This window comes from Neoarius graeffei, chromosome 28, assembly GCF_027579695.1.
Source record: "Neoarius graeffei isolate fNeoGra1 chromosome 28, fNeoGra1.pri, whole genome shotgun sequence".
NCBI classification, from domain to species: Eukaryota; Metazoa; Chordata; class Actinopteri; order Siluriformes; family Ariidae; genus Neoarius; species Neoarius graeffei.
The window spans coordinates 12,851,478-12,870,035 of NC_083596.1; the positions used below are offsets into that span (position 1 = coordinate 12,851,478).

Here is an 18,558-nt window from a genome sequence, read left to right on the forward strand (position 1 = left end):
TTGGGTCTGCGGAAAATGAAGTTAAGACGGTGATGAAATATTTTGCATGATGTTTTATTACGGTTATGATTATTCTGTGAGCGCACCAATCCTTAGGTTACAACTTAAAATACAATTAGTGATAACTGTAGACTTTTCAGTGGACTACAACCTTTTTAAGGGAACGCGATGTAGTCGACCATTTATCATGTCCCAGATCAAGCCGCCATTTATCCACAAATTTGCAGAATTTGCGCCAAATTCTGAATATTCACATCAAAGATTTAGTTTTATCTGTATTATTTCTTTCCTCATTTCATTTCAAATTAAAACCAACATCACCATTCAAAACCGTATAGTTTATTGACTGAGTATATTTAGTGGGGGACCCCCACAGTACCCAGTCTCTGAGACAGGCCCATAATATATATATATATATATATATATATATATATATATATATATATAAAAAAGTTTAGACTTACAATTTCATCATAGTCTTGGAAATGGAGGCTAAAATGCTGATGGACAATAATACAGAAACACTTACCGTAAGTAAACACTGGACACAAATCTTTTTGTTTCTTATTTAGTGTCAGAAATATTATTTGAAGAAATAAAGCACTTGGGGACATGCAGTTTTAGGAAAATCATCAATGACTGGGTGGTGTGACGTGGCTTAGAGTAAAGCAGTTTTACTGTATTTTTACCAACTCAAAGTTGATCATTTTCCAATAATAGTAACCAATTTATTCCTCTTACACCAAAGTGATTTACCAAAGTTTGCCTTTTTTTTTTAATTCATGAAAGAAATGACGTGTAATATACAAAACAGTCGTTTCCTCACCAACCAGAGTCTCTCCCATGTCGGGAAACCAACTGACTGTTCTACAAAAACGCCGACACTGAAGTCTTCTTCCATAAATGTGAAATAAACACATCCTTAAAGAAACCTTCACCATATCAACGATCATGTGATTTTCTGTGTGAACCACATGGAGCACCAGCTCCACTGTGTATTACCTGTGACTTGAATTACAGCCAGCAGTATCGTTAGAGCTCCTGACCAATCAGAATCAAGAATTCAACAGCACTGTATTGTGTGTGAAATATCCGAAGCAGAAGATTGTGTGCTCTCACCTTGCCGTCGGAGGCTGTATTGATGCGGTAGTGGTAGACTCGACCCTCGTAGCGTAGCGAGATGGACCTCTGTCCTGGGCTGCTCTCACTCTCTCGCACCAGGAAGCTGCCGTTGATGCCGCTGCTGAGCAGGTACTCGGCAGCGTTGCGGGACACGGGCCCGTGGTACCAGCTGTGCTTCTCCAGACTGTTGACAGGAGTGATGTAGTTGCTGGGCACCCAGCCCTGACCATTCTTGGTCTGTGCTTCACACCACTCGCCATTGTGATTGTAACCGAGCACTCGCAGCTTCTCTCCTAATAAACCAGACGACATCATTTAGAAAACTCATCACACCAAGTAACGATGAATTTGGATTTGGCACAAATACAATAATTTAGCTTTGTGCATGTTTATGGAAAATAAACCTGATGTATCTATCTATTTAGCAGTTATTCCACAAAATCGAGTCGTACATGAGCTGATTGCCAACGAGGTGTGTAGCGCCATGTATGACAAGCTTGAGTGGAATAACTGTTTTATTCCATCCACATTCACTGGATTTTGAAAATACAGCATTTTTATTTTTTGCAAATTTGATAAATAAAAACTTGATACAAAACGTCCGACATAATTTCCGCTTAGAATGTAAACAAACCGGCGCAATGACCGTAGCAATTTGTGAAAAATGCGATGATAATTCTTGAAAAATGAAACCAGAGCGTCAGCGACACAGTAGCTCATGCGGCCGTCCCATGAGAAACCACTCGTTTATAATTTAGCTGAGTTGCTCTTCATGAGAACAATTTGAACTTCCAAACAAAACAATCAGAATCAAAAATCCATTGAAAACTCGGTGAGGAGGAGCGATTTTCCTGAAAATTTGTTAATCGGCCTAATTAGCAACTTGGTAATGAGAAATCACAAAACCAAAGAGTAACTTTTGTGCAGACTGATTAGATCAGGGGTCATCAAACTACGGCCCGCCACCCCCATTTGACCGGCGCCCCAGCCCCTCTGCCCCCCACCACTTGAACCGGCCCTATGAGGCAATCCCCAAAAGTGGTCATGGCCTATTTTTTAAAAATTTCTTTTTGGCAAATAACATGTCTGCATCTTGCATTTTGTCAATTAAAATTGATATTTAGTTATAAAATGAACTATTCATATTTTCCGAATTTTCGTCATATGCTCGCGATCAAGCAGTGACAGGCAGCGCACGCGCAGAGAACTGTCAGTGTTCAGGACAGCAAAACGGCTAGCGGTCAGCGAAAAGCTGACAGAGTGTGCAGAGTTTTTAAAGAACAGTGGACCACCCATTATTTTTTCGTTCAGTGTAAGGACCGTGCAGTTTGTCTTGTATGTAAAGAAAGTGTGTCGGTTTTCAAGGAATATAATCTCCGTCGTCACTACGAAACCCGCCACAAAGAGTATGCTAATTTGCAAGGGCAAACAAGAGAAGGCAGGATTCGGAGGATGAAATGCAGACTGGCTGCACAACAGAATGTATTCCTTCGCCAAACCCAGATCAACCAGGCTGCTGTCTGAGCTAGCTATAAGGTAGCTCACCTACTAGCTACTCATGGAAAGCCGTTTACTGATGGGGACTTTGTTAAAGTATGCATGCTTGCTGTGGCCGAGGAGGTGTGTCCCGACAAGAAAGATGCGCTCAACGTGGTGAGTCTCTCCGCACCTACTATGACCAGGCGAACCGAAGATTTGGGGGACAACGTGTATGACCAGCTGAATGAGAAAGCGTCAGAATTCGAGTTTTTTGCTTTGGCCATGGATGAGAGCAATGACGTGCAGGACACAGCACAACTGCTGTGATCTATTGATCATATTAATTTCACCGTTTTCTTTAAATGTATTTATTTTATAGGCCTATTTATTTGACCTTTATTAAGTGCTGCACACTATTATTAATAATATCAACAGGCCTACCTACAATTTATAATTTTCCACTCACCTTTGCCAGTGTCAATCACCTCAACTAGGCAGATGTTTCTTACCATGACAGCTTTGATGTTATTTTTATTAGAAAATAAATAAATGGAATATCTGTGGTATTTCAAATTAAAACAAAGTGTGAAGACTCAATTACTACTTTTGCAAACCACTAGTAAAGATAAACAAATATGTGCCAGGAATCAAGTGTTGATAATAGTAGTGTGGGTATAGTAGTGTGGGTATAGTAGTGGGGATGGCCGTACCAGGCTAGTAATCTCTACTACACAATGAGGCCTGCTGGTGGTCATATTTGTCTGGGTCATACAATTCTATGTTATATAGCTGACCCGACCCCGGCCCCCCATCACAGTCAGGAACGACGATGTGGCCCCCAGAGAAAAAAAGTTTGGTGACCCCTGGATTAGAGCTCATCTCATCTCATCATCTCTAGCTGCTTTATCCTGTTCTACAGGGTCGCAGGCAAGCTGGAGCCTATCCCAGCTGACTACGGGCGAAAGGCGGGTACACCCTGGACAAGTTGCCAGGTCATCACAGGGCTGACACATAGACACAGACAACCATTCACACTCACATTCACACCTACGGTCAATTTAGAGTCACCAGTTAACCTAACCTGCATGTCTTTGGACTGTGCGGGAAACCGGAGCACCCGGAGGAAACCCACGCGGAGAACATGCAAACTCCACACAGAAAGGCCCTCGCCGGCCACGGGGCTCGAACCCAGGACCTTCTTGCTGTGAGGCGACAGCGCTAACCACTACACCACCGTGCCGCCCTGGATTAGAGCTTCCAAACAAAATCAGAATCCATTGAAAATTCATTGAGGAGTCGTGATTTTTGTGAATTGTAGATGGACGGATGCCGCGTGATGGCAATAACTCATCCGTCTACGGCAGCGTGAGCTATAATTTAAAAAAAAAAAAAAAAAACCCGTTCTTACCATCAAATACTTTCATTCCATATTTTGTTGCTTTTTTTTTTTTGTATTTTTGGGGGTTTTGTTTTCGAGTAGAGCTTTTATTTCATCCTCTTTTGGTTCAGCAACACACTCTGCCATTTTGTTTTTCTCTACTCACGGTATATGAGCCGATAGCCTAGTAGTAGAGTAGCTAATCCATATCCAGTGAATGTGGATAGAATAAAATCCTTTAGTCAAGCCAGACTAAACCTATGGTGTAGTAGAAGTACATTCTCCAAAAATAAAAAAATAAATCTCCAGCCCCACCTACCGCTTGATATGAAACACAAACAAGAAACATCACACAAGTTTGACTCATATCACATCCGGACATGACAGAGACGAGACTAATGGAGAGTCTGATGTGGTAGGAGTGCGATTCCTGTACACTAATTGCACCATGATAACCTTTACCACAATGTACGAGTTTTTCCATGCATCATGACATCGTCACTGCAGTCTGAAAACTCGAACAAACTGCGCTGCCTTTTATCTCAGGAAGATGTTTGTTTTATTAGATCAACAATTTTTCCACTTACAGCACTAACCACACTCATACGTATACAGTCATACACCTCTACCTACATCTTACTGCAAATACATTACATTTTAAAATGTACAATCATTTACAACAAGGTATGTCATTGATACAAGATTTGATAAGCCTGTTAGACAAACTCCAACGAAAATGGACAAAAAGTTCTTGTCGGAAATGCTGATATTCTGAACCACTGATGTGTAATTAAACTGTTTTTTTCTCCCTTTATACACATCCTCATTTCCGTGGTTACACAACTTGGCTGTACAAACTTGGCGTCACTGAATTCCTGAAACCATCGACCCCTCATTTGTCTCTCTACAGCCCTCCAAATGTTTTGTGCAACTCCCAGCTCTTTCAGCTATTCATATAAAAGCATATTATTCAGTAACCACAATGAAAATAACAGGAGAGGTTTGTAGTAACGAGAGTTAAGGAATGCAACTCTGGACACACAGAAGGGTCCTGAGATTTTAAAGGGATAAAAGCATTTTTAAAAAAATCTCGTATCTTGGGAAAATAAGTGCTGTGAGATAGTAACGTAATTCCTCTGTGCTTTCATCACCCAACGCCTCTGAACGATAAAAACACGCATGTGAAAGATGTGAAGGACAGAACTGAATTCATTTCAGCTTCAACATGAATGCAAATTTACATCTGATTAAAACAAAAAACAAAGCAAAATAAATAAATTTCACACTCCAGAGGATGTGCAGCCCTTTTCTCATGACTAATGCATGATTAATGAACCCATATGGCAACACTGTTATATTTACTGTTTGTTTTATGAGCGTATGGCTACGTTTCTTCTCCCTTTCCATCTGTGGAATAAAAGCCACACATCATTACCAGCAGACAGATACAGAAATCTGTTGTTACGTCATCATTTTATGAAAACAACCTCAAATGTTAATTATCCATCCTGAAGAAGAAAAACATATATGTCCTGAGCCTAATTAATTATGGTAGCGCTGAATTTTTGGTGAGGTGTTTGTGTTGGTCAATCCGCACTAAACGTTAAAATAAAAGTTTGCGCTCGCGTGTGTATGCTGATAAATGTCAGTCGCATATGATCAGAACATTGCTGACTTACATTCATTCATTCATTCATTCAGTGGCACCCATAAAAGGCAAAGCTTATAGAGGGCTGAAAACAACAAAATTAAAACCAAAAACAGTGGAGAGGAAAAAAAAAAAAAAAAAAAAAAAAATCACATACAGTATCACATCACGTGCTGGTATGGGAATCTTGGGGCTAGGAGCAAAACCAAGCTCACAAAAATAATTAACACAGCCAGTAAGATGTGGACGGCACGGTGGTGTAGTGGTTAGCACTGTCGCCTCACAGCAAGAAGGTCCGGGTTCGAGCCCCGTGGCCGGCGAGGGCCTTTCTGTGCGGAGTTTGCATGTTCTCCCCGTGTCCGCGTGCGTTTCCTCCGGGTGCTCCGGTTTCCCCCACAGTCCAAAGACATGCAGGTTAGGTTAACTGGTGACTCTAAATTGACCGTAGGTGTGAATGTGAGTGTGAATGGTTGTCTGTGTCTATGTGTCAGCCCTGTGATGACCTGGCGACTTGTCCAGGGTGTACCCCGCCTTTCGCCCGTAGTCAGCTGGGATAGCCTCCAGCTTGCCTGCGACCCTGTAGAACAGGATAAAGCGGCTACAGATAATGTGCCAGTAAGATCATACGGGACCCCCAGAGGCAGCTTGTGGAATTGTACATAACTCAAAAGAGGAAAGCTTTGTAAATAGTTCAAGACTCCTCACATCCACTTCACCATGAATTTGAAAAACTCCCCTCAGGAAGACGATACAGGGTACCCTCAACAACAAGAAACCTTTCATACCATCTTCCATTATTTTACTAAATAAATAACTAGGTGCCAACTCCCCCTTGTGCAATGACACTGCTGGGACTTATGTATTTATTATCGTGTTTTTATTATAATGTTATTTATATTGGGCCACTTGATCTTGGGGTCTGTCAGCCCATGGGGTGAGAAGCTTGTGTGTGTCTGTTGTAAAGTCTTGTGTATATGTATTATATGTTTGGACAATAAAGACTTCTATTCTTTAAAAAAAAAAAAGCGCTTCTTAAATGCGGACTGTGCTAAAACTTCCAGTAAAGCAGCCACTAGAATTACATACTAACGCTTACTCTGTTTCTAAGGCGCCATTACTTTTGTACCAAACATTTCTAGGGACTTATTGAGCAGAACTCCACACTGTGGAGCTCCTCACCTTCAAGGCTTTTTTTTTTCCCCCTTCCTCCCCTCTTTCAACTTACACTGACGTGACATAATCCGGCTTGCTAGTGGGACGTTAACAAGAAATGCTAGCGAAGATTTTTATATTTCGCGCTGTCACACATACACTAAATAAAGCCTGGACTTCATCGTCAGGTCATTCGCTCATTGTTTTGAAAATTTTTTCATTATTTACTGCTAATGTTAAGAGATTAGGTTTACACGGCTAATGTTTTAGACGGATTTTTAAAAATGGCGGTTGACGGTACGGGATTGACTCGTGTTTGACCAATCAACATGCAGTTACGTCTGGACCAGTGACCGTGCCCTTACGCCACTCATGGTTCCTCTTGTGCTGGGAGAGAACCTACCCTGAAGTAGGAGCTGAGAGAGTCCCTCAAAAGAGCATTCAAAGAACGACGATTGTTCCCAGTTCCTGCAGTGTGGACACACAAAAAGGAAGAACTTCCTCCGACAGTTCTCGGAACTATGAAAAAGTTCTTCTGGCCCAAAAGCACCGATTGATAACCTAGTCTTAGGTCTGAATCTGTAGATTTGTTCCGGATCACTTTCTTTCAAGTCGACGACAACAAAAAACGAGATTACGAGAAATTTTCTGCATTGCACATCAAACCGTCTGCATCTACTCCGTATAGTTCATAGAGTCGTGTCAACACGGAAAATTAAAACGCATGAAGTCGGTGCTCTGCACGTGAAAATCCGTGACTAACCTGGCCGCGGCTGCTGTATTGTTTTTCAGCGGGTCGAGTGGAAAGAATGTACATGTGATAAAGGAAGCAGATGAGAGATAGACAATGCGAGGTAAATACGTGGGTTTCCAGACAGACAGTGACATCACTCAACACCTTAAACAAACTGCCCAGTGCGCTTTCTTTCAGACAGAAGGGTTTAGATTTTGGGGAGTGTGTTATTGGATAGCAACCTTTATCACATCCTGTGAAAAGGAGAACAAATTTAGAAAAATACCATTCAGTACCATCATTAACCTGCCCTACTGTTGATGAATATGAAATTTCCAAGGAAGAAGAAGAAAAAAAAAAAACCCTCGACTCATCACGGAGTTTATCTTAAACTGATCTCAAACGTCCACGTAGCTATTAGTGCAAAAGCAATGGTGCAGTCCGACGTGTTGCTCCAAACTGAAGTGGAAAACTTATTTTAATGGGCCCTTCAAAAACCATTAGTGAAGGGAACAACTGATGGACACAGTGTTCCTGCGAGTCTGCGTGCCGTCTTTCCTTTGAATGGAAAAACTGACAAGCGAAAAGGAGGTTACTTATAAATCTAGGTCAAGTATTAAACAGTGAGGTTAACTTTTGGTAGTAAACTGTCAAATATTAAATCGGACAGATTTTACATTTTACAACGAGACTAAAGGCTTTCGCTGCTTAGATCTCATTGTGAAGACTAGAGGCTTTGGAGGAAGTACGAGTCTGTACATTTCACAATCACCAGAATGGACGACAGCTTTAAATGACACGACCCCCTGCTGTCTTACCTTTAGTGATGCTGAGCGTGTTGTCACCACTCGCCACGAAGTCGTACAGTGCTACAAACAGATTGGGGTCATTTTCACTGGGTCCCGCCAACAGGTTCTCTTTAGAGTTCCAACGCGCCGCCTCAGACAGACCAGAGGGCTCAAAATCCGGTCGCTGAAGAGCTTCTGTAAAGGAAAAAAAAAAAGACGGAGCAGTGAATAAGTCAGACAAACACATGCATAAAGAAAAAAAAAAAAAAACAGCTTGCACAGTTAAATCACCTTTCATAACCACAACTACTCATTTATTCCACTAACTAATAATAATGAAAACTTTCCGACAACCGAAACTACTTTACTCTTAAAACCGTAACCTTATAAACCACTTAAACATATAAAAACCCTTGTTCATGTATTCGATTAACCTGGGACACTTGATTATTCTTACATTAACTCCGATCTTATTTGCCCTCATCTCCTAACAGTATGAAGCTTAATGGAGCATCATCTGATGTTGAAAAACATGTTTTGCACGATGAGAATGAGGTTTGGCAAGGAAACAAGGCCGTGATAGTGGAAGATAAACAAATGACAGAAGAACTGGCTGTGATTTTCCTGTTGGGCAAGAACCAGACAAACAAGGGCTGATGTTCTCACGTCAGATAGGACTGCAAATCCTCATCCAGTTTATCGAAATTTAAGGGGCAGTATGTAACTCTGGAGGATTTAGGGATGTTGAGGAATATCAAATCATGATGTAATGTCATGTGGATTGAGAGCAGAAAGTGCATGAAGGTTTCATGTATTCGAGTCATGCTGGTTGGATGTGATCAGAGCTCAGAGGAGCAAAAACAGCGTGAACTCTTTTTCCCTTAATAAAACACAGAGGAGTTAAAATACCAAATCAATCAGCAGACATGACCGAGCTCTGAAATCTCAAGTCCACCAAACACACACCACCTAGGCAATCTTAACTAGCCAGCTGAAATAACAAAAACGGCTAAATTTCACAAGCTGAACAGATAAAACCAGGAGTTTTGGGTTTGTTTGGTTTTTTTGTGCTTAGTTCCACACAATAACAACTTGTGCAATATCGTCATTTCCCCTGCTCAAGAGATTCCATTAAAAACCGACAATAAATGAATCATCCAGAAACAAGGACACTAAACCCCTACACAAAATGGGCATTTCCACCATTTCAGGTTCAAGCACAGTACATGAGACTGTATCATCATCATGTGTAGTCAGGAATTGCTTGGTGGCAGAGCTGATCACAAAACCTCAGCAAGATGATGTTTTCTTTGTGAAAACTGATTTAGAATAATTCTGCACAGAATCTACAGCTCTCGCACAGGGTTCATTCTTGCACTTGTCCTCTAGGAGGAGCCGTCACATGAAACGCACCAGAATTTATGGATTTCACACACAGAAAAGCGAAAACCCTGACACGAGTTCTGTGTTCAATGTAGGAATAATAAAGAGGAAATAACAGGGACAAAACGTTGCTTAGAAAAACTTACTGTGGAAAAAGAAGCCTCACGTGATTCATCATAAACCAAGTGAATTCTCACTGAAAGCGCGTCTTGAAGCATTTTCGCTCGTACGTAACAATATGAGCGGCTCGAAGCACTTTAGTGTAAATTGTGTTTAAATACAAAAGGATTAGATGCTGTTATAATGAACTACAGCCGCTACAGAGCCTCACTCTTCATACATTGCCATTAACGCAACATCACGATGGTCGATTTCCAATTTTCGGAGAAGCAGCAGCAGCAGCAGTCGGAAATGCAAGGATACCAAACGGACCAATCACAGTTGTTGCTGTGATTTGTAGTTACATTTTTCGGGACGTAGAGAACAGTATATGTACTACAGCACAGATTCGATACAGAAGTATAAACTGGCCTTTAATCTGCTGCTGCTCAAAGTGTTTGAACGCATCCAAGCGCTGACTGATGAAGGATTTTTCTAAATACTCGCCATTATTTGTTAAATTTGATCCACAATAATTTATCCTTTTTTTTTTTTTTTTAACTTTCAACCAAAAACTGAAAGATGTTCCAACAGAGAACCGGCGTTTTTTTCCGCCTACGCAGACGGTCTGCACCGGCTACTTGATTCCAGAAAAGAGAAAGGAGGTGGGTGGGCCTTGCCTTTCAATGTTCAAGCGATTATTTATTCCACCACAAAATTGTCTTCGATTCGGGTCTAGCATGACCGGAAGTGATGCCGTATTTGTTGATCAATTCTCACGCTCCAGTTGGCTGAGCTGGACCATGCCGTAACGTATGTAGTTATGTTACAGAGCCAGGCAGCGTACTACAGAGGGTAACTGAGAAAGCCAAGCGCGCGCGCACACACCTGAAGAGAAATTTCATACATATTTTACAAGTATTTTACCAGGAAATTGTTAATAATTAATTAGCTGAGAATGCACGTCAATTTCAAAAGTTTTCCGGGGCGGGGATGCACCTCTAGACCTCCCTAGCATTAGCACGGCTTGCAAATTACAACGCCACCTACTACCTTTTTTTAAAGCCAACTACTTCAGATTTCCTGGAGAACCCTGTTCCAGATAACATCAAAGAGTTCAAAATACCTGCGCAGATCTTTCCAGGTTCATGTCAACTGACATCTCCTCTGTTTTTCTTCGGAGGGGAAAAAAAATGCTGTTTTTGGCATAGTTTTGAGTGATAACTCGTAATCTGAGCTCAAAAACAAAATGCGGAAAATCGGCAGCTCTGGTATTCAGAGTTAAGGCCTCTGCATGCTCTTGCGACAAGGCTTTCGCAGATAACTTTTCGCAGACAGTTGTAATTTATTGTTGAGCGGGAGTAATAGGCGTGCGCGATGTTATTCACCGGCACAACGCAAGGGGGCGCGAAGTCACTAGGAGTAGTTGGTGGGTGTGGTTAGTGGAGTGTTTATCCTCCGGTTACTTATAATGACTAGAACTTTTTTTTTTTTATAATGACTAGAACTGGAGTCGTATAGATGTACGTACTTCCTCGATCAACCGCTCTTCATGCTGCTCCATCTTCGCTCGTGTTTTTAAAAATGCCGGTCGTGAAAACAAAACAAAAACCGGGAAAGTAGGGAAGCGGAAGTGCGTGTACAGCGGCTGTAGAGTGGACCAATCAGAGCCCTCTTGTCTGCGACGCTGTCTGCGAGGCTTCTGCGGTGGTCACAATTTTTGGGAGGTGCGCGCAGAGCGTCTGCGAAGGTGGGGGGGCTACGCAGACACTGTCTGCGACACCGTCTGCGAGGACTGGGTTGTCAGCATAAATTGGCCTTTAGTCTGGCTAACGCAACTTCAAAGCTCTGCAAGCACAGCCCCCCCGTGTTGCGTCACACTTAGGATGGGCGGGCCCAGGCTAATTCAGAGTGACAGTGTAGTATCATGTTGAGACGATTAAATCGTTATATTACAAGACTAACTTGGACTGCTTGTTGTGAACTCACGACATGTTTACTGAAACTCTGTTTAAGAACTTTTACTACCAAAATCTTGTAAAAATTTAAAAACAAACCAAAAAGACTTAAAACCTGATTCCTATTAGAACTCTTTACACAAACAGCTAACGTTTCTTCTTTAAAAGGTTTAAATTATAAGCAACTCGTCGACAACAGAATCTCCATCAACGTTCTTCAGAGGGTTAAACTCCAGCCATCTCTCAACACCCAGACCAACATTTATCTTTAGTTTGTTAAACCTCGATCATGCTGCTTTTTTTGTTTGCTAGCACTTTATAGATTTTTGCTTTGACATGACCATAGCAGAAGATAAATGGGTTTGACCTTCTGGGGTATCATTCCACGTTCCTCCACTTCCTCTGATAAAGTCACAGGGTTAATGCTGGCTTCATTCACTATAACCAGACTTTCTTTTGTGTCTAAGTTGGCAGGATGATGTTTGGCATATGGCGAGGGAAAACCTGACCCAAATTTGAACAAGAGCAGCTCAGAATTTCTATTACTATTTTCGGCTTTTCGAGGTGACTCATGTCACTGCGAGAACGTTATATTTCAGAGGTCAGCGTACATCTGGTCATTTGATTTCCGGATTAAAACCTGGAGGAGTTCATTTTCGTTTTCATTTCTCTTCAAATGAAACTTTTAAAAAAAAAAAAAGATCTTTTTAACCAACTAGTCATATGGATTGTAACCACAGAAACTTACCACTTAAACCAGAAATTAACCATAAAATAGATTACTCTTTAAAAAAAAAAAAATGCACTGGATAATACAGATTTTTTTATTTCTTTTTACTTTGGCTGGGTTGTAAAGGTCACATGAGGTTTACACATACCCACACATGGAGCGCTAGTATAGATCAGCGATGGTCTTCTATATGCTACACAACACTCAGTAAAATGTAGGTGTGAAGAAAAACTAAAAAGGGTGTGATCAAAAACTTCCAAGCCCGTTCCTGTTGCAAATAATCGGATCAGCAGGAGCAAACGGTAACTTTTATGCGCCGTGACGTTGCTATACCGACCTCAAGACCTGCGATATATACAGTATGCGTTTTTGCGACAACGTGCACATGAGCATTTGCGATTTTACTCTGGACCTCAAACGTGAGCGGAAAGAATTTGAAACAAATTCCGTATCAAACTCAGGAAATCGGAAACGGAGACCCATGAAATGCTTTATGACCACGACCCTCGAAAACGTCCAAGAAATTGAGCCATCGTGCATAATCAGATTGCCCCGATTTCTGCTCCACTTGAAGCGCAAATACCATTCAAAAAAAAAAAAAACCTCAGCAAGCTCGCTGAAGCATTTCAAGGGTCTGTGTTACCAATTTCCCTGAGTTTCACACACAATTTGATGTTTGCTCTTTGCGTAAAATTGCAAATGTGTGCGTGAACATTGTCACAAATTGTAAAACCGGTCCCAACGTTGACCATGTGATGTCGCAGCATACAGACTCACGCAAGATACTGCTTGCTCCTGCATGACCATGCCGCACTCCGAGGAACAGTCTCGGTATTTTCTGATTGCACCTTGTACAGTGCCGTCTTACAGTACACATCCTCCGAAAGCTGGTGTGTGACAATGCTGATGCCTTTGTAAACTATACAGTGTGCTTCAGCATTCATCTTGCTGCTGTATATAGAAAATAAAACTGGATAAATTTGATTGGATAAATTAAAAACAAACAAAAAAAAAACCCCTCCTTAACGTGTTTATTATTTGGTTCCAGGACATTTTTTTGTTTCTTAGATTAAAATTAACACAGAGAGAGAAAGAAAACAAGAACAACTCATTTGAAGCAAATCAAATGTATAGGTCACAACCTACTTTTTGAAAGCCCCCCCCCCCTTTCTGATTTACCCTCAGTGTATAAAGTGTACTTTGGGTTGGAAACTTCTTAAGTGCTGCTCACCACATGGCTCCTTTGTCATAACGCCAAATATACGGTTAGTGGAGCATGCACAAAGAAAACAGAGATGGAGGTAGAACAGACAGATATAAAAATGAGCGAAGGCAGGTAGACGGATAGCAAAATGGATTTTAAAAAAAAAAAGGCTAGACATAAAGACCACTGTAAATATCTCTAAGACTAGCAAAGAGACAAGAACTAATGCAAAAAAAAAAAAAGTTCAAAAACAGTTTACCAAGACTGTTGTGTGTGGGTCCCCCCCCCCCGCCTCTCCACTAAGGATAATTTTAAGGCCATAATCATACTGGCTTTTTGTTTTTCATCTCCCCCCCCCCCCCCCCCCCTTCTTGTCCTACATTTTCACTATAACTTTTTCATCTTAAGTACAGATTTTTCCCCCTCTATTGTTACTAACTAGATCACATGAAACATGTCCTTCTCAGAACAAACCTTCAACGGCGAAATATTAAAGGAAAGTCCAGAAAAGAAAAGTTTCAAGCCCATGGCAACATACACAAGTGTAAACATGAAAGCAACTTTTCCTATAGATACACAAGGGAGCGTGAATTTCTCCACACAATTGAACGTTTGCTTACACTGAACATATGCAGGCAATCAGGCTGGAGTCAGATTTCCTAGTATTCTCTCCTCCCTGACTTTTTACCTCCCCCCGATTCTTTTGCTGTGAGCCAGAGTGTCTGGCTTTGCGCTCTCTCTCTCTCTCTCTCTCTCCCTCTCTCATATATTCCCCCTCCTCCACTTTCCAAATGGCCAGGCAGAGAAGAGCTTGGAGGCCTCGAGATTTGCCAAAACCTATGATTTTCAGAAGATCATTAACCCAGAGTTTCCTCGACGACACTCATCTGTAACATAGATTCTTCATGAAAACCACCACACACACACACACACACACACTCTCTTTCTCTGTGTGTCCTACTACTCCCACGCAATACCAAATTCTTACCTTGGAGGTTATAGCTGGAAGATGAGAGGCCTTTTTTTGATTTGCACCCCACCAATTTCAGACAGATTTCCAACATTTTCATTTGATTTGTACAATCCTATTTTCAAGGAAAAAGTCTTGGGGTTTTTTTCCACCGAGTTTAACGTCTTAGTTAGTTATCAAGCATCCAAAAAGCCGACTAACAATCTAAACCCATACCAAAAACAAACAAACAAAAAGTTTTAAAAAAGTGAACAAAGTCAAGAAAACGAAGAAATCAGTTTTTCCAAGAAAGCGAAAGCTGGTATCCACATCGCAGGACTCCACAGCTGCATCCACGTTACGACTTTTACGGATCTCTTCTACTGACTTTCCTGTGCGAGAGGCTCCATTTTCTCCCCATTCCTGCTCTGCCTAATCGTTTTTACTGGAAGGAAAAAAGAAGAAAACATCCAAACACGGGGGGGGAAATAAATAAATAAAAATAATAATAATAATAATAATAATAATAATAATAATTTAAAAAAATGAAATAACCCAAGTTGATCAAGAAACAAAAGTTAACAGTTTGTCATGAAGAGGTACTGCTTCGATTGTGCCATTCTGACGTCTTGAGAGTGCGATAGCAGGAGAAGCCGAGTGCTGGAGCTGCTCTCTGCCAACAAAGGGCCCCTTTCAGGCGCTGCCTGCTGGACTGAATGACATCAGCTGGCTGGATCCTCCCACCTCCCCCAAAACACACACACACACACACACACACACTTGGAAACGCACACTTTCAAACACACACATCAACAAAGTGGGACACCAAGGCGCGCTCTCTCTCTCTCTCTCTCTCTCTCTGGCCACAAGTCAGGCTATGAGAGCAGGAATCTGCCTTTTGTCGCACGGCATGGTTTTTAGCCCCTTCTCCCTTGCTTCTCAAATGTTTACAGCTTGGGAGAATAGAAGAATGGCAAGGGTGCTTGCTGTAAAATGTCATGGCAAGCATTCCTCTTTTTTTTTTTTTTTGAGCGGACTAACCAAGCAACAGACTGATTTGAGAACTTGCCAAACAAAATTAAATAAATAAATAAAAATATCTGAACACTGCAAAAAGAAAATTCAATTGTGTCTTGCTGACTAAAGTTATGGCACTGAGGCCCTGTCCACACGGCAACGGATTCAGGTGAATCCGATAAAATTGTTTATCGTTTCGGCCTGGCGTCCACATGGCACTGGCGTTTTGGGTGCCCCAAAACGAAATCTTTTGAGAACGAGTCCCAGAGTGGAAAAATCTGGCAACGGCACCATTGCGAAGTCGTCTGGATGAGTAGAACGGATTTGTTTACGATGACGTCACAACCACATGACTGTCAGTGCTTCACGCCGGGTAGAAGTGTAACGAACTCGATGCGAGTTGTCAACAAATCCTATAACTAGTCCAAACACTGCGGAAGCAGTAACCAAAACTGCGCACCGCCCGTGTGCTTTCCAAAAACAAAACCAATCCCGCCAGCAAAAATAGGAAAAAAAAAAAAAAAAAAAAAGAGCGATCTCACCTCTTCAGATGTTGGTTTAAGTCTGACAATACATTCCTCAAAAAGGGTGTAGAAGAAAGTAATCCATCAACGTGTAGCATTCAATTTATTCCGGACCATTAAAGAATTCTGGAGGATCTCAATGTTGGCGTACCGGCTTCCATCTACCCCCATTCATTCCTCTTTCCGCGTCTTTCGTTTTACGCTACTGATTAATAATCAAAACTTTATGTGGCTAATGCTACAGAAGAAGGGGTTTATGCGCATGCGTCTTCTACTTCTATTGTTCTGGTGTCTCCGATGGGACCGTCTTACAGCGCACCTAGAGGTGTGGCATGTGTATTGCATCGTTTTCAGCAAGCGTTGCGTTGCCATATGGACCTGAAATGTAACTGATCCGTTGCCCATGTGGACGCGATATTTAAAAAATAAAAAATCTCGTTGTCGTGTGGATGTAGCCTGAATGTTTGAACTGAATGAAAGACTTCAATTTTTTTTAAAAACTATTGTCCTACGTAGCTTTTTAGAATAGAACAGAATGCCTTTATAGTCACTGCACAAAACGTACAACGAAATTTAGTTCATCATAGGAGAGCAAAGCCGTTGCGTACGTGCACGCCGTCACTCTTGGGCACTTCAGCCCAAGGCCGTCCCATGTTAACTTAACCGCATGTTTTTAAACTGTGAGGGAAACTGGAGCACCCGAAGGAAACCCACAGACACAGGGAGAACACGCAAGCTCCACACACAAAGGCCTCCGTCGGCCGCTGGGCTCGAACCCAGAACCTTCTTGCTGTGAGGCACCAGTGCTAACCACTACACCACCATGTACTTACACCATCTTAGCAATGCTGTACATAAACTAGTCAAGATTAACAAGGATCAGCCATTTTTTGAGGATGTGATATTTACCTACACAGGCACAATAATATAAAACGAAGGCTTTGAATCAATCGAGTTCAGGGCCCTCAGTGTAAATTACCGATTTGGATCGTACTCTTCACTTGTATTGATCCTGAATTCTTCCACCGATATGAGCTCAATACAAACCAAATTAGAAAAGCGCTCGGAGAATGCAGACCTCTGCCAAGGACAACAGCCGACTCTTTTTATGATATGCAAACCTGCAGCTGCAAACGCAAACACTTTTTATACATCTGGATCTATTTCCAAATCTAGGTATACATAGTTCCTACATGTGTATCCTGGAGGATTACCAATACCCATGAATGTGGATTGTGATACGGAGTTATCGTGTTTCTACACTGGCTATTTTTGTCACTATTAAACCTGACCGCCGTCGACTGGATTTTAAAACGCACGACTTTGTTGAGCGCAGATTTCCAGTCAGACCGAATGCTGTATCTCGCAACATTAACGCGACTAAATTGTGCTCACAGAGACACACAAACAAACCGCAACCTGTTTGGCGGCGGTAATTACATCGTCCATTCACAAGCATGACATTTTCATTTAAATAATATGAAGCACGCACCATTTAGTAACGTGCGGACGATTTAATCTTAGTTACTAAATTAAGGTAATGAAATAAGTCTTGAAGACATGAAAATAAATGTTATACTCCACAACCTATTTAATGCCATCACTATTCTGTGTGTACATGAATGTGGATAATCCACAGGACTGCTGTGTGGAATTTAAGGATGAACGTCCCTTGCTCTACCTCAGTAAAACGCTTCGACATGCTAACAAGAACAATGTCGAGTACCGTATATGGCGTTCCTTTCCTTGCTAGAAGGCAGGAACTCCCATCTAATTTGAAAAAGCAAGTTTGGTTAATTTGCTAATATTAAGCAGCTAGATTTTACCAAGTTAGCCTGTTTTCTTTGCTAATTCCAGCAGCTAATGCAACAGTATAGAAGAAGACTTTCACTGGCGTCACGAATTTTTGTTTATCACGCAGCGTCCGCTATATTGGCGGGCAAACAAAGGACCATAGCCATGACAGGTAATGAAGAAAGTTGAGAGGACTGCAGTCAGTACAATCTCTCGGAAACGATAAAAAAAAAAAATTTAGATTATACCAGCAGATCACGTTACATCCAAAAGCTGAAACATGCAGGCATCACAGAGCCATATAATTTACCCACAAACGTATTTATTTATTCTGCCCACTGTGCACTCGCTCTCTCTTAAATGCAGAAGAGGAATGTGACGAAAATAAAAGGCTTGTTCTTCTTAATTGTCTTCCTGTTTAACTGCAGCTTGCCATTTTTCTCATCTTTCTGGGTTCACCAGGAAGCGGTGAAACATTAAACCAGACTTATCTCCACGTCTCTTATTACATCCAAAAGCACTACAGGTCTCTGGCATTGTTCTTTTAGATGTAACTTATACAATTTTATCTGGAGATGTACTGAATTTGGCTTACCATCG

At 41.5% G+C, this 18,558-nt stretch overlaps 1 protein-coding gene across 2 annotated transcripts in view; it reads right to left on the reverse strand.

Moving 5' to 3' along the window:
- abl1 (c-abl oncogene 1, non-receptor tyrosine kinase) overlaps positions 1-18,558 on the reverse strand; it is a 71,201-nt gene that overhangs the window by 19,239 nt on the left and 33,404 nt on the right. The window contains exons 1-3 of one of the 2 annotated variants that reach the window (XM_060912815.1): positions 14,663-15,308; positions 8,331-8,495; positions 1,120-1,415 (exon numbers count right to left, since the gene is read on the reverse strand). In XM_060912815.1, coding sequence (XP_060768798.1) covers positions 1,120-1,415; positions 8,331-8,495; positions 14,663-14,744 — 543 coding nt within the window. In that variant the 5' untranslated portion in view covers positions 14,745-15,308. Of the gene's footprint in view, positions 1-1,119; positions 1,416-8,330; positions 8,496-14,662; positions 15,309-18,558 lie in introns of those variants that run through there. The other variant, XM_060912814.1, reaches the window with a different exon arrangement.